The sequence below is a fragment of the Eretmochelys imbricata genome, chromosome 6, assembly GCF_965152235.1.
Source record: "Eretmochelys imbricata isolate rEreImb1 chromosome 6, rEreImb1.hap1, whole genome shotgun sequence".
Taxonomy (NCBI): Eukaryota; Metazoa; Chordata; order Testudines; family Cheloniidae; genus Eretmochelys; species Eretmochelys imbricata.
Window position 1 is genome coordinate 9,633,545 of NC_135577.1, and position 21,832 is coordinate 9,655,376.

At 54.6% G+C, this 21,832-nt stretch overlaps 1 protein-coding gene across 2 annotated transcripts in view; it reads right to left on the bottom strand.

Moving 5' to 3' along the window:
- Window positions 1-21,832, bottom strand: part of SPTB (spectrin beta, erythrocytic) — a 132,463-nt gene that overhangs the window by 64,531 nt on the left and 46,100 nt on the right. For both annotated transcript variants that reach the window (XM_077820756.1, XM_077820755.1), the window contains 12 exons: window positions 20,693-20,890; window positions 15,338-15,489; window positions 13,825-13,998; window positions 12,388-12,479; window positions 11,755-11,835; window positions 11,235-11,350; window positions 10,193-10,305; window positions 5,706-5,893; window positions 4,709-4,826; window positions 3,260-3,418; window positions 1,005-1,307; window positions 241-391 (listed from right to left, as the gene is read on the bottom strand). In XM_077820756.1, coding sequence (XP_077676882.1) covers window positions 241-391; window positions 1,005-1,307; window positions 3,260-3,418; window positions 4,709-4,826; window positions 5,706-5,893; window positions 10,193-10,305; window positions 11,235-11,350; window positions 11,755-11,835; window positions 12,388-12,479; window positions 13,825-13,998; window positions 15,338-15,489; window positions 20,693-20,840 — 1,795 coding nt within the window. In that variant the 5' untranslated portion in view covers window positions 20,841-20,890. Of the gene's footprint in view, window positions 1-240; window positions 392-1,004; window positions 1,308-3,259; window positions 3,419-4,708; window positions 4,827-5,705; window positions 5,894-10,192; window positions 10,306-11,234; window positions 11,351-11,754; window positions 11,836-12,387; window positions 12,480-13,824; window positions 13,999-15,337; window positions 15,490-20,692; window positions 20,891-21,832 lie in introns of those variants that run through there.

Here is a 21,832-nt window from a genome sequence, read left to right on the forward strand (position 1 = left end):
GGGAAGTAAGAACACAGCCGGCTTTCGGCCCTGGGACCTGCACCTCCTCACCAGAGACAAAAGCCGAGGCACCCAGGGAAAGGCAGCACAAGCCGAGGGCTGGCATGGGGCAGGGTTGAGGAGAAGTGAGAGTGTGATGACAGGCCCGCAGAGGGGTCCCTTTGATGGGCTCTCTCTCAGCCTCGCCCTCCGCAGCCGGCCCCACAGGCATGAGATGCGTCGCTCACCGCTTCCACCTACCGTCGCCGTTGGCAAACGCAAGGGCCGCCGCGCTCACGGTGTGCACCTTCTCCGCCTGGAGAGCCATGTCAGCTTCCAGCAGCTTGTGCTTCTGCAGCAGGTCCTCCGCTTCCAGTAGGTGCTTGCCGAACTCGGGCGACAAGAGCCGCGCCTACGCAGAGCAGGGCGAGAGGGCAGGGCTAATCATTTACCCTGGTTTTGATGACACGAAAGAGAAGCTACGTTTCCTTTCCCCGGCCCTCGCCTGCAGCATGCTGTGCCCATGCCACGGGGCCTGCTTGGCTGTTGTGGTTCCCAGATCCCTGCTCTAGAGACTTGGGCTCTGCTCCCTGTTCTTTCACTGACTTGCTGTGTGCCCTTGGGCACTGAACCCCCGGATGCTTCAGTTTCCCCCAAGGGGGCGATAATAGTCCTGCCCCTAGCTCATAAGGTGCTGGGGATGAGGAGTTTGGGGTGCGGGAGGGGGCTCAGAGCTAGGGCAGAGGGTTAGAGTGTGAGGAGATGAGGGCTCTGGCTGGGGGTGCAGGCTCTGGGGTGGGGCCTGGAATGAGCAGTTTGGGGTGCACGCTGCCCCGGAGCTGCAGTGGGAAGAGAGGACTCCCCCACAGTCCTCTCTAGCCGCAGCAGCTTGGGGCCGGGTGAGAGGCATCTCTCCCTGGCAGCAGCAGCTCCGTCGCGCAGCTTACAAGGAACTTAGGCCACTGGCCCCCATGGGTAGCAGGCTCCACTCCCGCCCTTGGCGTTGCTCAGCCCCCCGGCCTCACCTTCATCTCGTCCATCCATTTGATGCCGTGCAGCATGTCCTGGAAGAGCTGCTGCAGCGTCAGGTTCATCTCGAGCCGCTGGCGCCGGGCGTGGAGCAGCTCCAGCAGGTAGTCCCACAGCCGCAGGATGTTGTCCTTCCGGGCCTTGATGCGCTTGATGTCGTGGTAGTTCTCCGCCTCCAGCTCCTGGGCCACCTCCTCGATGGCCTGCACCCGCTCCTTGTAGGCTGCCGTGTCCGTCTCGATGGCCTCATGCTTCTTCTTGGCAGCCTCCACCGCTGGCAGGTCGCAGCCGAAATTATCCTGTCCAGAAACAGCCCTGGTCAGACGCAGCCCCCCCTTGCAGCCGTGCCACAGAGAGCGGGGCGTGGGCTTCCCAACGCCATTAATGGGAACGGAGTCTCCAAACCCCACCGGTCGGGAGTCCAGCTGCCTGCACCTCTATCCAGCAGGAGCGTGAATAGGCACCAAACGTGCCTCCAGGCCCCATCCTTGCCCTTACGTACCCGTGTGCAGCGCAGAGAGCAAGGGGCCCGTGCTCCAAGGGGGAGTGGGGTCTGGGTGGAACCCACGGGGGAGGATGTGTCACCTGCACAGCTGGGCAGACAACGGACTTCTCCTTTTGCCAGCAATTCTGAAAACTCGGCCAGGCGTGGGGGAGGGAATTGTTTTAGGCTGCACCGAAAATTATGTTTTTTCTCAACGCTTCATTTCGATTTGGACTATTTTTAAACATGGTTTTGTTGTTTTTAAATATAAATTAAAGAAAATATGAAGACCAAAGGTCGTTTAGAATCAGAAAATCAAAAAGTTTCAATTCTTCCAGATTTTTTTTTAAATGTGTTGAGAATGTGGCAAAACCGCCATGCCGTGGTGAAACGTTTCCACCCGCCAAATCTGCATTTTTCTCCCGAAAGGGCTTTGTACAAAATAATTGCCTGGCTCTAGATCCAGGTCCCTCCCCGGGCTGGATCCACCGGGGAGATGAGCTGTTCCAGCCCAGTTACAGAGCTTTATCTCCCACTGTAGCTGTGCTTGCGGTTCGTCTCGGAGGACCCTGGGCCAGTCCCGGCTGGGACACGCCAGCCCTTCGCGGAGCCGGGCACTGCTCGCAGGACAAAGGGTGGAGGCAGGGTCGTGAGGAGAAGTGGGGTAAAGCGACGCTCTGCTTGGAAGAGCAGCTCTGCACAGACGGCCTCCGGAGCTCTGTGCTCACTGCCACGCAGTCGCTGCAGGTCACAGCACCCCCCCTCCCCACCTTCCCCCGCAGGGTGCTGCAAATCAGCAAAACCCTACCGCCTTCAGCCGCAGGTCTGGCCTACTGTGTAGGGTCGCCAACTGTCTAATGGCACAAACCCAAACACCCTTGCCCTGCCCCTGCCCCGCCCCTTCCTCAGGGCTCCACCCATGCCACGCCCCTTCTCTGAGGCCCCACTCCTGCTCACTCCAGCCCCCCCATCCCTCCCTTGCTCACTCTTCCCCACCCTCACTCTCTTTCACCAGGCTGAGGCAGGGGGTTGAGGTGCGGGAGGGGGGTGCGGGCTCTGGGCTGGGGCCAAGGGATTTGGAGTGTAGGAGTTGGCTCCGGGTTGAGCCTGGGGCAGGGGGTTGGGGTGCAGGACGGGGTGCAGGCTCTGGGAGGGAGTTTGGGTGCAGGAGGGGGTGAGGGGTCGGGGTCTGGGAGGGAGTTTGGTGTGGGAGGGGGCTACAGGCTGAGTTTGGAGTGCAGGAGGGGGTGCAGGGTCAGGCTCTGGCAGGGATTTTGGGTGAGGGGTGCAGGCTCTGGGCTGGGGCAGGGGGTTGGGGTGTGGGAGGAGGTGAGGGGGGCGGCACTTACCTTGGGCGGTTCCTGAAAACGACTGGCACATCCCTCTGGCAGCGGCTCCTAGTGGCAGGACCAGGGAGTCTCTGTGCGCCACCCCTGCCCGCAGGCACCGTCCCCCGCAGCTCCCATTGGCAGCAATTCCCAGTCAGTGGAAGCTGTGGAGTTGGTGCTTGGGGCGGGGGCAGTGCGCAGAGACCCCCCTCCCCCTCAGGCCGCAGGGTTGGTGCTGGCTGCTTCCGGGAGTGGCACGGGGCCAGGGAGGGCAGGGAGCCTGCCTTCGTCCCACTGTGCTGCCGGACTGTTAGTGCCCAAAATCTCCCAGTCTGGCTGCAGTAGCCTCTGGGAGACAGGGCCTGATTCTGGGAGACTCCCGGTGAAACTGGGAGGGTTGGCATGCTGTGTCTCCTCACCCACAGCCCGCGCCCCATACCTGGGCCAGCAGGCGCTGGTTTTCGCTCAGCCACGTCTCCCGCATGGCCGCCTTGCGGTCGAAGCGCCTGGCCAGCTGTTCCAGCTTCTCCTGCCGAATAAGCTCGTTCCTCAGGGCCAGCTCCCGCTCGTGCTCCGCCTTCTCCAGCCATTCCCAGGCCTGCCCAGAGGCATCACAGGAAAGAGTGAGGCGCCACCGGGCATGCGAAACCAGCTGGCAGGCCCAGAAAGGGCTAATAACGGTCCCTACAGACAGCCCATTGCAGCACCAGCCAGAAAGCGTTCTGCTCCCCTTCTGGCTGTCTCCCCCAATGGCCTTTGGCCCCACGGGCCTCTTGCTGCTTCAGCAAAGTGCCAGCCGGCCCCGGGGGGGTGAGATCTCCCCTCCCTTGTAGCCGCACTGAAATCTATACTGTATCTCTGTATTTACATGGGAAACGATCGCTGAGTCCTAAGGAAATCCAGGGAAGCACATGCGTAATGTTAAGCGCCTGTTTAAGTCCCCCTGGCTTCAATGTGAGCTTGCAGCGTGCGTCCTGAGCAGGGGGCTAAGTGCTCTGCTGCATGCAATGCCAACTGGCCCTTCCCCTTGGGTGTATGGTGACAACCGGGGGCAATGGGCGAGCTGCAAAACGGGCATCCAAAGCGGAGTATAGCCAAAGAGTGTGGTCAGCAAGTGAGGACAATGTGGGGGGGAGGCCCCCCACCCATTCTGGACTGCGTCTCAGGGCCTGTCTACGCTGCAATCAGAGCTCACGTGTAGCTTGGATCTAGCTAGCTTGGGTGCAGACAGCAGGGAAGCAGCATGGGCTGTGTGTCCCCACCCAGGCCAGCCTATACTGCCACTCCTCTGCTGCTATTTGCTAGATCAAAGCTGGCTGGGTACATAGGTGCCAACTTCTCCTGGCACCGGTGGGTGCTCGACCCTCCTGGCTCCGGCCCTGCCCCAGCTCCATCCTGCCCCACCCCCATTCCTACTCCTTCCCCAAAGTCCCTGCCCCAACTCCGCCCCCTCCCTGCCCCTATTTGACTCCTTCCCCAAATCCCCACCCCTGTCCCGCCTCTTCCCCGCCTCCTCCCCTGAGTGCGCTGCGTTCCTGCTCCTCCCCCTCCCTCCCACAGCTTGTTACACTGCGAAACAGCTGTTTTGCGGTGGCAAGTGCTGGGAGGAGAAGCAGGGACGTGGCGCTTAGGGGAGAGGCGGAGGCGGAGGTGAGGTGAGCTGGTGGGGCGGGGCGGGGATCTTGGCTGCCGGTGAGTGCAGAGCACCCACCAATTTTTCCCCATGGGTGCTCCAGCTCTGGAGCAGCCACGGAGTCGGTGCCCATGGCTGGAGAACGTCACCACGAGGTGCAGTCACTCCTCTGATTGCAGTGCAGCCGTCCCTTAAGTGACCACGAACCCCCACCCTAAACCCCCGATGCTGGTGGGAAGCAGGAGTGCCAGGTACCCGGTTGATGTCGGACACGAGTCTCCCTTCATGAGGGGTGTACGCTTTCTGATTGTTAGCTCGCATCCGGGACTGGATGGTGAAGAGCAGAACCTCGAGATTCCCCTTCTCCTGGAACCTGCGTGGTGAAAGGGAGAGATTATGGACAACGGGCGGACCAAGCCAGTCCCTTTCATGCCATCACTGAGGGACAGCATGTTCCAAATTCATGCCCCTGTCAGCTCAGTCCCCACAGCGCTTATGGCATCTGGTGTCAGTAACAGGCGGGCTGATCAGGGCTCAGGGCCAGGCAAGCCAGAAGGCAGACCATCTGGGTGATTATGGGGTGAACTTACATGTGTTTCCACAGGAGATAGCTAATGTACCACTGTGCGAGGCATTGGTAGGGCCTCCTCTGGAATAGTGTGACCAGTTCTGGTCACCCAGACTCAAGAAAGATGAATGCAAACTGGATCAGGTGCAGAGAAGAGGTGGTAACACCTGGAGTGGAGACTCAAGCCCAGCCAGCCCCACAGCACAGGAGCTGCAGGAGCCATCACTGTGGGGTGAGTGCGGGCAAGACCCAAACCCTGACACCCCTGGAGGGCAGGATGTGACCAAAACCACCCCACAGCCTCCACCCCCAGACTATTTTACTGGGTCATGACAGGCCATAAAAAGTTACAAACAGATCCCGAGCCCATAAAGGTTGAGAACCACTGCTTTGGACTTCGTTTCAGTAAAGAATCATTATTAAGAGAGGCAGCGTGGTCTAGTGGGCAGGGCACTGGCATGGGAGTCAAGTAGGGCTGGGTTTGATTCCCAGCTCTGCCACCAACCTGTGCTGCAACCTTGGGGGGGTCATGGCCACTCAGTGCCTCAGTTTCCCCACCTGGACCATGCAGATAAGGCTACCTCCTTTGTACAGCTCATTGAGCGGGATGGATGAAGAACACTTTAAAGACAGCAGTGATGGCAAGTACAGCAGAGCTGGCTGCGTAACCCAGGAGCTGCTTACTTGGGGGGCTTTTCCACGGTGCGGTAGGTGCTGAAACACTGCAGCTGCTGCTGCACCCCCATCAGGGAGTTGGCAAACTTGCGGCTGTTGAGAACGGTGATGGTTTGCTCGATCCAGGTTAGTAAGTCAGAGGCCAGCCCTCCGTACCTCTCAATCATCCTCTCCGTCTCCATCAAGTGGTCCATCACCTTCGAAAAGCAGAGGAGAACAATGAACACTGGCAGCGTCTGTGCTCCTGCATGAAGGGACCCTCTCTGGGTGCATGTGCCCAGGGAGGGTACACAGGGGAGCCACCGGGCCATGCTGCTACCACTGGCCCCCCAACATCCCAGGCCAGAGCCCTGACCACCAGGCCGGGCTGGGCTAGGGCTGGGCCTCCCACATCCCAGGCCAGAGCCCTGACCACCAGGCTGTGCTGGGCCAGGGCTGGGCCCCCCACATCGCAGGCCAGAGCCCTGACCACCAGGCTGTGCTGGGCCAGGGCTGGGCCCCCCACATCGCAGGCCAGAGCCCTGACCACCAGGCTGTGCTGGGCCAGGGCTGGGCCCCCCACATCGCAGGCCAGAGCCCTGACCACCAGGCTGTGCTGGGCCAGGGCTGGGCCCCCCACATCGCAGGCCAGAGCCCTGACCACCAGGCTGTGCTGGGCCAGGGCTGGGCCCCCCACATTGCAGGCCAGAGCCCTGACCACCAGGGCCTGCTGGGCTGGGCTGGGGCTGTCTCTCTCTCTCTTTCTCGCTCCCTTTCGTTTTCTCGTGGCCCTTGCCGAAGGGGCTAGCTGTTGTGCTGCTGTAGAATATAAACAAATGCCGAACCTGGGATCTTTTTCACAAAAGGGAATTGGTGTTTCCTGGCCAGGCCCCATCCTAACCCCTTGGCTTCCAAAGCCGGGAGAAGAGACTGAGTTAGGGCCCTGGGGGCTTCGAGACAAGGGGGATGGAAAGTGCTGTTGGCGGGTGTGACGTTATTGACATGAACTGTGACCGAAGAGATCATTGTTGCAACCAAGGTCATATAGTGGCACCAAATCTTGTACAAAGGAGGTCCCCTAAGGTGTCTATGACAAGGTTATGATGTGATGGTTATGATTATGCATGTATCATTTTTGTATTTAAAGTTATAAGTATTGGCTCTATGCTGTCTGTATTTCAAACTTGTGCTATGTTTCTGAGTGACATCCCAGACAAGTTGGCATCAGCAGTGCCTAGCCAACTTGATGGCCCACTAAGGACCATCAGCGATACAATCGACCCATTGAGAGAAGGCAGACACACTTTATGACTCAGCAAGGCATGCAGGGACATGCCTATGAACAGAACTCTAAGGTTTTTCCATGCCATGTGCTGGGTGGCTTGTATTTGGAACAAAGGAAGCACAAGCCATGTGGCAAAAGGACTATAAAAGGCAGCTGCATCTCCTCCATCTTGTCGTCAATCCTGCTTCTTACCTCTGGAGGAACTTTGCTATACTGAAGCTCTGCAGGAAGGACTGAATGACCCATCCCAGCTGTGGATGTTCTCCAGGGACTTGATTTGAACCTGCAGTTTATTCTATCACTGCTACAAGCCTGAACCAAGAACTCTGCCATTACTGTATGTAATTGATTCCATTTCACCAATTCTAGCTCTCATCTGTATTTCTTTCTTTTTATGAATAAACCTTTAGATTTTAGATTCTAAAGGATTGGCAACAACGTGATTTGTGGGTAAGATCCGACTTGTATATTGACCTGGGTCTGGGACTTGGTCCTTTGGGATTGGGAGAACCATTTTTCTTTTTCTGCGGTATTGGTTTGCATAACTATTCATCCCCATAAGGAGCGGTGCTGGTGGTGATACAAGGGAACTGGGGTATCTGAGGGAATTGCTTGTATGACTTCTGGTTAGCCAGTGGGGTAAAACCGAAGTCCTCTCTGTTTGGCTGGTTTGGTGTGCCTTAGTAATAAAGGACACCCAGCTTTGGGCTGTGACTGCCCTGCTCTAAGCAATTTGTCCTGAACTGCTACTCTCAGTTGTGTCCTGCCAAAGGCAGCATCATTACAGCGGGGGGGGCGGGGCTGGGCCTTAAAGAGGAACATGCTGTTTCACAGATTCATAGGCCTTAAAGGTCAGTAGGGCCCATTCAGGGCATCCAGTCTGAGCTTCTGCAGACGAGGCCCGGGAGCATCTCCCAGTGATCCCTGGGCCAGCCCAGAACTCAGGGTTGAGCCAGAGAGGGGCTTTCAGAGAGACAATCCAGCCTGGATTTACAGACACCAAGTGATGGAGAACCCAGTACCCCGTCACATCCCATCCCATCCCTGGGTCTGATTTTCCATTGCTTAACTCCCCTCCCTGTTAAGAATTTGCACTTTCTTTCTAGCCTGGATTTATCTAGATTCCACACCCTGCTATGGGCTCGCCTTCTGCCTTTCTGCCTCCTGCTAGCGCGAGGAGCCTCTGCTGGCTTATCCAAGAGGAGATTAAGAGGCAGCTGGTTCATGCCCTATAAGTACCAATTTGTACAACCCTTAGAAGACGCAAGAGCTCGTGTGTACCACACTTTGGAATACACTGCTTTATATCAACATCTTGGGCTAGACCTTCAGCTGGCGTGCACCCACTGACTCCAAAGGAGCTAATTCACACCAGCTGGGGACCTGGCCCTTTGAATTAAGGACTACACCAAAGAATGGACCGTGACATGTCTCTGATCTAAATCGGAGCAGGCCCGGGAGATCCCTGTGGAGGAGGTGCTGTGATACAGCTCTCCAGAGCTATGTTTTGGTAGGGTCTGCTTGGTTTTCATTGCTTGTGCATATTTTATATGTTTTCTGTGAACTTACATAATGGCTTTCAGCTCAGTGAAGCCTGAAAAGAAGAAATGGAAGGTCATGGCACAAGAGAAGGCTCAAACCAAATGTGAAATTGCGGAACTGTTAACTATGGTTTGTAAGTAACCTGTCCTTTAAATCAGCTTCTCTACCCAATGACTGGAAGACAGCTAATGTAACGCCAATATTTAAAAAGGGCTCTAGAGGTGATCCCGGCAATTACAGACTAACGTCAGTACCAGGCAAATTAGTTGAAACAATAGTAAAGAATAAAATTGTCAGACACATAGAAGAACATAAATTGTTGGGCAAAAGTCAACATGGTTTCTGTAAAGGGAGATCATGTCTTACTAATCTTTTAGAGTTCTTGGAAGGGGTCAAAAAACATGTGGACAAGGGTGATCCAGTTGACATAGTGACCTTACATTTCCAGAAAGCCTTTGACAAGGTCCCTCACCAAAGACTCTTACGAAAATTAAGTTGTCTTGGGATAAGAGGGAAGATCCTTTCATGGATTGAGAACTGGTTAAAAGACAGGGAACAAAGGGTAGGAATAAATGGTAAATTTTCAGAATTTTCAGAGGGGTAACTAGTGGTGTTCCCCAAGGGTCAGTCCTAGGACCAATCCAATTTAACTTATTCATAAATGATCTGGAGAAAGGGGTAAACAGTGAGGGGGCAAAGTCTGTAGACGATACTAAACTGCTCAAGATAGTTAAGACCAAAGCAGACTGTGAAGAACTTCAAAAAGATCTCACCAAACTAAGTGATTGGGCAACAAAATGGCAAATGAAATTTAATGTGGATAAATGTAAAGTAATGCACATCAGAAAAAATAACCCCAACTATACATACAATATGATGGGGGCTAATTTAGCTACAACAAATCAGGAAAGAGATCTTGGAGTCATCGTGGATAGTTCTCTGAAGACGTCCACGCAGTGTGCAGCGGCAGTCAAAAAAGCGAACAGGACGTTAGGAATCATTAAGAAAGGGATAGAGAATAAGACGGAGAATATCTTATTGCCCCCTTATATAAATCCATGGTATGCCCACATCTTGAATACTGTGTACAGATGTGGTCTCCTCATCTCAAAAAAGATACACTGGCATTAGAAAAGGTTCAGAGAAGGGCAACTAAAATGATTAGGGGTTTGGATCAGGTCCCGTATGAGGAGAGATTAAAGAGGCTAGGACTTTTCAGCTTGGAAAAGAGGAGACTAAGGGGGGTTATGATAGAGGTATATGGAGAAAGTGAATAAGGAAAAGTTATTTACTTGTTCCCATAATATAAGAACTAGGGGCCACCAAATGAAATTAATGGGCAGCAGGCTTAACACAAAGAAAAGGAAGTTCTTCATACAGTGCACAATCAGCCTGTGGAACTCCTTGCCTGAGGAGGTTGTGAAGGCCAGGACTATAACAGGGTTTAAAAGAGAACTGGATAAATTCATGGAGGTTAAGTCCATTAATGGCTATTAGCCAGGATGGGTAAGGAATGGTGTCCCTAGCCTCCGATTGTCAGAGGGTGGAGATGGATGGCAGGAGAAAGATCACTTGATCATTACCTCTGGGGCACCTGGCATTGGCCACTGTCGGCAGACAGGATACTGGGCTGGATGGACCTTTGGTCTGACCCAGTATGGCCGTTCTTATGTAAGGGCTCCGAGCTCACCTTGCCAACCCGTTTCCCTTCCACCGCCAGAACCTTCATCTTGGAGAAGTAGTGGTAAAACGCCACCACATAGGTGATGATGGATTTCTCATCGGGGTTCTCCGTGAAAACATCTGCACAGCAGAGAAGGCGAGAAAGCAGTGAAGGACTCTGGGACAAAAGTGCTGGCTTGAAATCGTGAGCAGTAGCCTTGTGATGCACCGATACCGAGCCCTAACACTAAACCGTCATCCCCAGTCGTGTGTGCCTGAGCATCCCGCTGGGATGGAGTCCCCACATGCGATGGCAGATGCAAAGTGAGTTAAAACAACCCTGAGAACATTCCATGGCACAGCATCTGAAAGCGGCCCATTTTCAAAAGCAAAACCTCTCTCGAAAACACCGCTGCAAGGTCTCCTTTCCCTGAAACCCAGGGTTGTGGTAAACGTGAAATTCCTGCCATTGTTCTGATAAAAGATTTCACCAAAAGTGATCCTTTCTGGGAAGCCCATTGACTTCGTCTTGGGTTTACACTTGTTCTAAAAAGGCCAAGCAGGAAACTTACAGCGCACCGGCAGGCTGCAGCTTTTAAAAGAAGCACTCATGCGCCCTGTGCAGAACATTCATACAAAGATTACAAACAAATAATGGCTCCCGGCTCTTGTCTACCACGTGTCCTCTGTAGAGCCCAAAGCGCCTTCCAAAGGCGGGCAGAGCATCAGCCCCATTTTTTTACAAATGGGGAAACCGAGGCACAGCGGGGCCATGACTTGCCCCAGGTCACCCACCAGTCCCAGGAATAGAACCCAACGACCCAGTCCAGTGTTCTACCCACTAGGCCATACTTCCTCCCTAGCATCACAGAAACTTGCAGATGGGGGACGGTGCGCTTGACACATAACTAAGGCATTGTTTCATTTTTAAGGTGGCCTTTAATATTTGGCGCTAAGCTGTGCCATGCAGCTCCGACCCTGTGCGAGGGCAGGGTGAGACAGAGCCGAGTGCATTGCAGTAACCTCGGGGGGGCGGGAGGGGGTGTACGTGGGAGCCAGGGGGCCCTTACCTTCCGGGTCGAGGAGCTGGGTGATGCCCAGCTGCCGCTCTGCCACGCTGAAGGCATGCTCCAAGTTGTGCCGGGCGTTCGAATGCTCCAGGTTCTTAAAGTCGATCAAGTCGGACCTGATAGTGCAGAGGAACTTTAAGGTCTGCACTAGGTGTGCGGAATGAAACGATGTGTGGCAAGGCACTTTCAAAGCTGACAGCCTGGCAGCTCTCTGGGTCCTTCTCCAGCCCCCAGCACTGCAGTATCTGGGCGCCTCACAGTCCCTAACACATCTCCTCGGCAGCAGGGCAGGGCCATTATCCCCAGGGGGCAGAAGGGAAACTGAGGAACGGGGCCTAAGTGACTTGCTCGAGGTCACCCAGCAAATGTGGGGCAAAGCAGGGAACTGAATCCAGGTCTCTCAAGTCCCAGTGCAGTGCACAAACCACTGGGCCATCCTAGCCCCGGAGCCCACCCTAATGACGGGGAAAGGGGTTGGTGAGGGGAGAGCAGCTAGCTAGGGTGGTGATGGGGCTCTTACCTGTGCTTGTGGATCAGGGCATTGAAGGCCAGGCCGTCCTTCCAGCTGGAGGTGAAGTTGGTCACATTAACGTGGGGATAGCTGCATGACAAAGAGGAAACACGGAGTCACCCTCCAGCCCAAGCACTGAGCTGGGTGTGGCTACTAAAAGGCAGGTCTAGATGGGTGTTGGCCTGCCCCCCTGTGCTGTATGGAAGCACAGGCTGTGGGAAGCAGGGCCAGAGTGCTGTCTCAAATACGTGCATGGAAATGCAGAAGAACCTACCAAAAGCAAAGGGGAGCCAGGAGCCTGAATCCCAGAGGGGGCCACGTGGGAGATCCCAGCCTTACCATGTTTTTCAGCACTAGACCCAGATACCATGTACTTCTTACGCTGCCAGGAACTTCTTGCAAGGCCAGATGCGCTTAGCAAGCCAGAGGGCCACTAGACCATTCGAGAGATGTATACCCCCCCTGCTGGTGCCAATGGGATTCGTGTGCCCATTAGATTGTAGGAACTCCAGATGCTGCTCTGATTCAGCAGCCTGAACTGGAAAATGCTGGATCCCGTAAGCCAGACTCGTGTGGCCGGTCTGCTTCTGTTGATGCTCGGATGGGGACGTTTGTTAGCTCCTAGCATCAGCTGGCTCGTACCCCGCGGTCTTCATCTGACACCAGAGCAGCAGCGCTTCCTTGGCAGAGCGCGTCTCGCGGCCTTCCGGAGTCTGCACGATGATGTCTTCGATCTGAGAGAAGAACAAAAAGCATTCCAGAATGAACCCGAGCCTACCGCCGGGATACGGCACAGGGGCTTCCCCCAAGGCAGGAGCTGTCTAGCCGTCTTAGGTTCATATATGCCCAGCTACTCGGGAGGTCCTGGGATTTGAAATCGCCAGGAAAGGCCGGCAGAGGCAGAAGACTTTTGTGTCCCGAGCACCCCAGGGCTGGGAAGCCAGCTCTCCCTGCTGCCCGGCACCCCTTACAGGCAGGACTTTCTGTCTGCCTCCCGCCCACGCTCCCTGCTCCTCAAGGGCTCTACCAGGGCTCTGCCCCGGGAGCAGCTCAGCAAGCAGACGGCGACTCAGCCTGGCCCCCTACACCAGCCCCACACCAAGTGCAGTGTACACCCCTGCTGTGCCGGCCCGGGGGCAGCCCTGGGCAGCAATTTCCTAACAAAACAATTGGAATTTTTTGTCAAAAAAATGCTGATCCAGCAAAACTGAACCATCTTGCAGGGACGGGCTGGAGGGAGGCGACGAATTTCTCAACTCAAAAACACATTTAAGAAAAGAAAAACAAATCGGGAAATAGCTTGGGTCCCATTTCGACATTTGAGAGGTTTCGGATTTGTGGCTCGAAAGGACGTTTTGTTTGGAAACTCAGAGCTAGTGACAGTGCACAAAACCTTTCTGTTTCACTGAAAACAGTCCAGATGGAAACAAAACGTGTTGACGGTTTTGGTTCAGGGCCATTTTTTGGCTTTTCGGTTTGTGAAAATTGTCAAAATTTGGACTCTTTGCCCCGATTTGGGATGGCAAAAATTACTGAAATCTCAAAAGGTTTCACAGGATGGGAGACGAGGTTCCCTCCCAGCAGCGGCACCGGAACAGGGAAGGCCTGTCTCCCCACTCCCCCCCCCACTTTTTACCAGTCGAAAGGGCGAGCGGGGGGGGGCGCGATGAGTGACTAGGAGGCGGGGCCTTGTGGGAAGGGGCAGAGCAAGGGTGGGGCCTCAGGGGGAAGGGGCGGCACAGGAGCGGGGCCTCAGGGGTACGGGGCAACACGAGGGTGGGGCCATGTTTCAGGTGCCAGTGGCCCCCCCACTTTTAGGAAGCTTCCACAGCTCCTGCCTCCCAGCTGCCCTCCCTCCCACTCATGTCCATCTACAAGGGACGGGCATGGGGAGGCAGTTCTGCGAAGGCCGCTTCCCTCTCTGAAACGGGGAGCTGGCACAAGGGAGTAAACGAGTGCCTAGCGCCCCTCATTCTGTGCCCCCGGCTCCCTGCACACAGCACAGCCTGGCCGCCAAAAGCTATAGCCGGGGATGTGCCCATGGCCCTGCTCCCCAGCTGGGCTCAGAGCTAGGCCTACCTGGAAGCGGAGGATGATGGTCCAGATGAGGCCCAGCACCAGTCGGTGGTTGCCGTCCACAATGTCGTGGGAGCCCATGTTCTCCAGGTGCACGTGCTTCTCCTTGAGGAACTGCAGCGCCTTGTCCACGTTCTCCAGGCAGTGGATGCGCATCCGCCCCTTGGTGGGCTTGGGCTGGGGGACGACAGATGATGAGCCAGTCACCCAGGGCGCATGCAGCCACCAGGCCTGGTGCAACAGTGCCCCCCAGCCGGCTGGAGCGGGCAGACGCCAGTGTGATACAGAGCCTAGAAACTAACCTGGGTGGGCAGAGGAAACAGGCTGGCGCAGCCCTCCCTGCTCCGTTCCCATCAGAACTCACCCTTCCCAGGTGGCTTGGAGAATGTATTGCACCCACGCGTCACTGCTGGCCTCGGTCACCCCCTTCCCTGCAGCCTGGAGCCCTCCCCTGCCGTCCTCATATGCACCTCAGACTTTGAACAAAGGGATTCAGCCCAGATCTATAGGGGCTTCTGCCTATGGACAGTGGGCCTGATCCTGGGCTGAGGAGATGCGGCCAGCCACACTGCTGGTGCAAAGCAACACCCGCCCCAGTCCTGAGGGAGGATCCTGGATGGGGCAGAGCACTCACCTCAATCCCCCCGCCAGCTCAGATGGTGACGTATGGGAGGGGCCTGCGCCTGGACTCCTCTGCCCTCTGGCTATTCCCACCAGGGACAAATACTGGCGGCCGGAGTTGGCTCAAGCAGCCTTTGGGGCCAACCCAGCATGGAGCCACATGTGGGGCCGTGCAAGGGGCCATTCCGCCACCTTCCTCCGTAGCTGCAGCAGGGACTCTGGCCCAGAGAGCAAGCCCGGCGCTGGAAGCTGCAGCGGGGCCAGGGGTGGGCACACACAGCCCAGGAGAGAATGTTTTCCAGGGCACGTTCACACGCACCGACCACCTGCACTCCTGCTCGTCACTCCTTGGCTGCTCTGCTCAGGCTGCTCGCAAGGGGCCAGCTTGAGGGTGGCTTTTGTGGGGCAGGCATTTGTCCATGGATCCCGGGTGGAGAATCCTCCCCACCCATCTCTCAGAGGCCATGGAATGCTCCTCCACTGACAGATGGAGCCGCTGGTCATTTCCACCCAGGCCTAGATTCCCACAGACAGGGACTCCCATGATGCACTGCCTCCCCACCCCAAAACGGGAGACGAAGGTGCATCCTCGGAATGAAGTCCCACCGCAGAGCCTGGAACATAGGAGAGAAGGGGAGTGTGGGGCACCTGGACTACAACTCCCACATGGCACTGCGGCGGTGTTTCCGAATCCAAATATTTCTGCTTGTGGTTTTCCACCAAGATGTCGAAGTTCTCCGCAGCAAAGCAAAGCATTTCCAGACCGGCTCTGCTGCGCCCTCTGAGACGGCCACCTTTCAACACTGCCTCTTTCGACAACAGAGGAAAGGCTCGGCACAGTAGGTGCGACCTGTGTCACAAGGCCCAGCAGAGGGGAAGAAGGAACGGAACTCACCAGGGGCTCTCCCGAAAGCACTTCCAAGAGCTTGATCAGCATCCGCCCGTCTCGGAGGTCCATGTACAGATCGGAAATGCGGCAGGTCATGCGAGCGAGGTGTGAGTTCACCCACTTGGTGAAGGTTTTCTTCTGCACGGCTTCCCGCTCATCTGCAATGGGAGAAAGGCCCACCGCCCCACTGCAGAGTCCTGCACCAGCACCCCAGAACAGGGAGCAGAGAAACAACTGCCCCGAGCCCCGCGGACCTGGGCCCTGGGTCAGGCATGCATTCCCATTCAGGAGAGCACATAGGCATGCGCTTAGCTTGAAGAACATGCTCAAAACCTATGCATGGAGCTTGTGCTTCAATGCTTCCCTGAACTGGGGCCATGATACACTACACTTCATAGATTCCTACATTCCAAGGCCAGAAGGGACCATTGTGATAATCTCATCGGACCTCCTGGATAACACAGGCCAGAGACCTGCCCCCAAATAATCCCTAGAGCAGAGCTTTTAACAAAACATCCAGTCTTGATTTAAACATTGCCAGTAACGGAGAATCCACCACAACCCTGGATAAATTGTTCCAGTAAATTACCCTCACTGTTAAACATTTACCTTATTTCCAGACTGAATTTGTCTCGTTTCAACTTCCAGCCACTGAATCATGTTAGGCCTTTGTTTGGTAAATTGAAGAGCCCATTACCACATTTCTGTTCCTCGTTTAGTTACTTACAGGCAGCGATCAAGTAACTGCTTAACCTTAGCAAGGAAATTTTTGATTTTTTGGAGAAATTCAAATACCAAAAAATGCTGGCTAAAAACCAAAACATTCCAATTTTGTAAATGCAGCATGCTGCTTCCCAGGAGCAGTTGTTCAGGTACCCTGTCGTCCAGGCTACCTGCTCAGACTACATCTCCCAAGATGCAAGCTGGTCCCCCCTCATGGAGAAGGAAAGTGATGCATCATGGGAGTCACTGGCCATGGTGCATTATGGGAGATGTAGTCCAGCTGGGAGCCCAGCCCACAGAAGAGAATGGGGACATGAGGCACCCGAACTACAAATCCTACAAGGCACCGTTGCAACATTTCTGCATTAAAATATCTCAGGTTTTCAGCATTCAGTTTTTTGATGAAAAATGAACACTCTCCTTAGAAAATAGAACTTTTTGCAAAAAAAACCACTTTAGTCCAAAACACAACTTTCCATGAAAAAAGCAAAAAGAAAAGGAGGACTTGTGGCACCTTAGCGACTAACAAATTTATTTGAGCATAAGCTTTTGTGAGCTACAGCTCACTTCATCGGATGCATTTAGTGGAAAATACAGTGGGGAGATTTATATACACAGAGAACATGAACAAATGGGTGTTACCATACACACTGTAACAAGAGTGATCAGGTAAGGTGAGCTATTACCAGCAGGAGAGCGGGGGGAGGGGGGGGGGGACCTTTTGTAGTGATAATCAAGGTGGGCCATTTCCAGCAGTTGACAAGAACATGTGAGGAACAGTTGCGGGGGGGGGAATAAAAATGGGGAAAAAGTTTTACTTTATGCAATGACCCATCCACTCCCAGTCTCTATTCAAGCCTAAATTAATTGTATCCAGTTTGCAAATTAATTCCAATTCAGCAGTCTCTCGTTGGAGTTTGTTTTTGAAGTTTTTTTGTTGAAGAATTGCCACTTTTAGGTTTGTAATCAAGTGACCAAAGAGATTGAAGTGTTCTCCGACTGGTTTTTGAATGTTATAATTCTTGATGTCTGATTTGTGTCCATTTATTCTTTTACGTAGAGACTGTCCAGTTGACCAATGTACCTGGCGGAGGGCCATTGCTGGCACATGATGGAAAAATTCCCATCTGCCCCAGTGTTTGTAGAGTGCCTAATGCAATGGGACTGCAGTGCTGCCTGTGGCAATTCAAGTTATTATTAGTAATATTAAACACGGTTAAGAATCCCCCCGGTGGGCCCAGCACCCCGGTGGGCCCAGCACCTGGTGCAGCGCAGGGCTGCTTCCTGCACTGGGTATGGTTTCTCTGACGCTCCATCGAGGCTGCAGCTTAGCCAGCCAGAACCTCATGGCGAGCGTGTACCTGTGTCTCTACCCCCCTTCCTCTCCATGCACCCCGCTGCATTTGCACTGTGCCCAGCTCTGGGGTGTGCCAGGGAGCTCTTTCTGGCTGCGGTGGGGAAGTGCATTTTGCCTTTGCAGCTGGCCGCGCTCTTTCCACCTTCAACAGTCTCATTGCTCCTTAGCGACAGCGATGGGCTGCAGCACAAAGCCAGGAGGGGGGAGTGAGTAATAACAGCACAGAGAGGCCGCTTTCTTTTCCCTTCCATTACTATTTTGATTAGCGCAGGGCTCGAGGTGGCCTCGGGGACCAAGCCTCCACTCCACTGGCTGCTGCACGAACAGACTGAAAGACAAGCGGGCAGCCAGCCTTGCTGGCAGGCTCACTCCATCCTTTCCTGCTAAGAAAATGCTGTTGGGGGAGGGGTTTTCCCCTCCTCCAGCTGACCCCACACATTAAAACGAAAGTGCCAGCAGGGCCCAGGGCCGTGGTGACCAACGCCACACGCACAGAGGGCTGCCCGCGTGTCTTTCAGTCTGTTCGTGCAGCAGCCAGTGGAGTGGAGGCTTGGTCCCCGAGGCCACCTCGAGCCCTGCGCTAATCAAAATGCATGTGATGTGGCGTTCTCCCCTAAGCAAATGGGGAAACTGAGGCAGGGCACTGCAAAGCCGGAATGGGGTGCGTGGGAGGGGGGCGCCCTGTTACAGGCTGCTTCTCCTGAGCCACAGCGGCAAACGGGAGCCTGGTACATAGGAAGAACAAAATTAAACTATTTTATATATTTTATATATTATTTTATATAATAATTCATCAGTTTAAAGAATTTCCACCATGAATGGGTGTGAAGGCAGGGGGTGGGGGGTAGGAGGGTAGTGGGAGCCCTGAGCTGGGAAAAGCGTAATGGAAGTGGTTCTCTTCAGCCACCATCAAGACTTCAGGGTGTCAGGCTCCCTCCAGGCTGGGCCAGGAAACCAGCGCACTGGTCATTTCCCACATGTGAATTGCAGCTGGATGCAGGCGGCTCCTGACGCACCTTGTCTAATTGCTCTGCAGAGGGAGACGTGTTGTGTTGGATACTCCCCTCCACAGGCTTTGCGCCGCTTGTGCGGGCCTGGCAGGGGGCTGCTGCGTGGTGATGAGGTGGCAGACAGGCACTCCGCCACACCAATTCTCCACACGCGCAGAGCCCCCTACAGGCATCCTGCCAGTGGCGTAGCTTAGAGCACCCCCTTAGCTGCTCTAAACTCTGGGGCCGGGCAGCGCAGGAGCAGAGCGCTATGGCTGACTGCCTGATGACTCTCCGCCCTCCTCTGAGCCCTGGAAGAGTGGACAATTCCCTGCACAGAACTGAGGCCTTAGATTTGGGATGCAGTTTGTCATCAAGGCTCTGCATCTCTCCCTGAGACAGCAACAGCAGGGTGCAAAGGGATTCCAGGAGACACAGATGCCTGACCCGGGCTCCTAGTAGCTGAGGGAGGGGAGAAATGCTTTTCTGAGACTCTGTTTATAAATGTACAGTGAACACCATTCTTGGCTCTGTTGCTGGCCTGCTGGGTAACCTTGGGCAAGTCCCTTGCCTGCTTTGTGCCTCAGTTTCACCATTTGAGAAAGAGGGATAATGATCCCAACCTCCTTTGTCAGGTGCTTTGAGATCTACTGATGAGACGTGCTAGATAAAGGCTAGGTTCATTATTAACGAGGCCCCCTGCAAGTCTCTGCATTGTTCGCCCAGTGGAGGTGCCCTGGACAGCTCAGCCAAGGCGCCCAGGGAAAGCCGAAGGTCACAACAAAGGGCAGACAGCATTTTTCCATTGCGGCTGGTTTTCAACAGACGCCTGGGATCTTTGACTGAACGGTTTCCGAAAAGCGTCAGCTCCCTGCCGAAAATGGCCAGGGTTTGTCCAGCAAACAGAAGCACCAAAATCAAAATGATTTGGGCCCAGAATTTGGGGGTTTCTGATGAAAGGTTGACATTTTCAGTGGAGAGGGAAAAAAGGAACAAAAACTTTGTCGTTTCTCACCAGCTTTACCCCCGACTCCCATTCCCTGCCAGGTCTGCTGGGCAGGCACCAGGCAAGGGAGGGGTTCAATGGCTGGAGGGCAAAGGCAGCTAGGAGGAAGAAGTAAAGAGTGGCTGAGGGGTGGGGGAAATATTGGGAAATATTGGGAGGGGGATCTAGCTGTGTCCACAGGGGAGGGGAGGGGAGGGCTGGGCCAAGTCTTCATCTGGAAGATATAAAGGCCCAGAAAGGACAGAAGAACATTGTAGGGTTTTGGCTTGTCTGGTGGTCAGCCCCAGTCCCGACTGGCCAGCCCTGATCTGGGATCTTCTCCGAACAGTTCTGTGTCTATCTGGCCATGTGTCTGAGTTCACAGGCGCTGACTTGTATTTTTGCCGGTGAGTTCTCCACCCCTGCTCCACCCTGAGGCCCCGCCCTCTCAATCCTGTCTCCTGAAGCCCCGCCCTCGCTCCGCATCTGTCCACCCCGCTCCGCCCCCTTCCCTCCAAGAGCCTCCCGCCACCTGCCAAACAGCTGATTGGTGGGGCTGCTGAACAGCTGTGGCTGGTGGGTGCCGAGCCCCCACTTTTTTTTTTGCAGCACCCAGAGTTGGCGCCTATGTCTGTGTTACTCCTCAGCCCCAGAGACCCAGGCAGATTCTTTGAGCCTTACAGACAGCTACATGCCACCCCAGTAAGTTTCCAGCACCCTTAGGGCAGAGTTTAGTTCAAACAGCCAGTGACTGACCATCCAACCCCAGGGGTGGCATGTGCTCCACTTATTGAAGAGCTCCTAGACCAGGGCTGGCCTTACCATGAGGCGAGCTGAGGCAGCCACCTCAGGTGCCAGACTGTTGGGGGGTGCCACTAGGACCCAGAGTTTCAAAGTTTTGGCCCAAGCTAGGGGGCATGGGGGCGTCATTGGAGCTCTCCGCCTCAGGTGCCAAAATGTTGTGGGCCGGCCCTGTCCCAGGCCCCCAGAGTTCTTCTACCCAAGGGAAACCCTGACTGTCCCCTGTGCTGGGCTCAGGGGATCTGTTCTACTGCACCCCGCCCAGACCCCGTCCGCTGCGTTATTGGGGACCCGACTCAGCAAAGCATCCTCTCGCCAGCAAATCACGTGCTTAGTTTTTAAGTCAATGGGACTACTCAAAGTTAAGCCCATGCATAAGTGTTTTCCTGAATCAGGGCCTCCGAAGGTTCAGCAAAGAAGAGGCCCAGAAGGGCTCCATCCAGGAGGTGCTGCGCCCCCGAGGGGAGACGGTGCTACCCAGCGCCCTGAGGAGTTAAGCGTGGTACCTGCCAGAGCTTTGATGCGGGATCTCTCGAAGAGCCTTGCAGAGCTGTTATCATTGTCCAGCTCATCGTCCGAGGCTTCCCAGCGCGCGTTGATCCGGCTGTACTGCTGCTGAATCTCCAAGTGATCATAGTCAGGGGTGGAGGTCATGTTCTGGGCCTGCCACAGCTGCTCTGGCTTCGGTTACGGGGAAAGGGCCCCTGCAGGAAAGCACATGGGAGCGTCAGCATCTCCCTGGGACACTCGGGGGAAACTGACGAGCCGCCTCCCACACACCCGGCTCATTCAGGGGAGATGCGCCGTGATGGCCCCTGGCACCAGGTTCTGCCCTAAGCTCTGGCACTTCATGAAACATTGCAGCAGCCCCAGCAGTAGGACAGCCCGGCCAAGCTGAAGGCACTTGAGCCACCGTGCCCAGAAGGTGGAGACGTAAGTCACAAGAAGCCCCATCTGCTTGGGTCTTGCATCAGGACTCATGCCAATAACCTGTCACTGAACTGAGTGAAAGTGACACAGCAGTGCCTGTCCAGCTGGAGAAATGAGTGTTAGGAATATTATCTGGACACTAAGACCTTGATTCAGAAAAGCGCTTGAAAACATACTCGGGGTTGCTGATCCTCACTGTATATTTAGGCCACAACTTCAGGAATCCTGTGATAAGGCAAGAATTTCACCTTTAACTTTTTTTAAAGTATATTTCTAGCTCTCCTGGTTGCAGAGAAAAGCTGTAAAACATGACCTAAAGAATTACTTTTGGTTAAAATCTCCAGATTTTGTAAACCCGTCTCACACTATTCTAGGCCTGATTCGTGATTTTTGAAAGCTTCAGGTTGGCAACCCAGTTGCTTCACTTCAGATAAGTGCTTAAATTCCACTAATTTTAATAAGACAAGCATAGGTTTGATTTTAAGCCTGTGCTTAAATGCTCTCTTGAATCCGGGCCTACATCACCGTAGCAATACAGCTAAAGGAGTAGTGGTAAACACCGTGCCACCTTCGAAACACCACTGGCATTTGTACATCACTGTGTTATCCCAGCTGGCCAGAAAGCCTGGCCTCAGGGAAATTGTTTTGTCCTGAATCAGGAGGAAAAGTTGACATATCAAAACAATGGAAAGTTCCAAAAAACGTTTGGTGTGAAA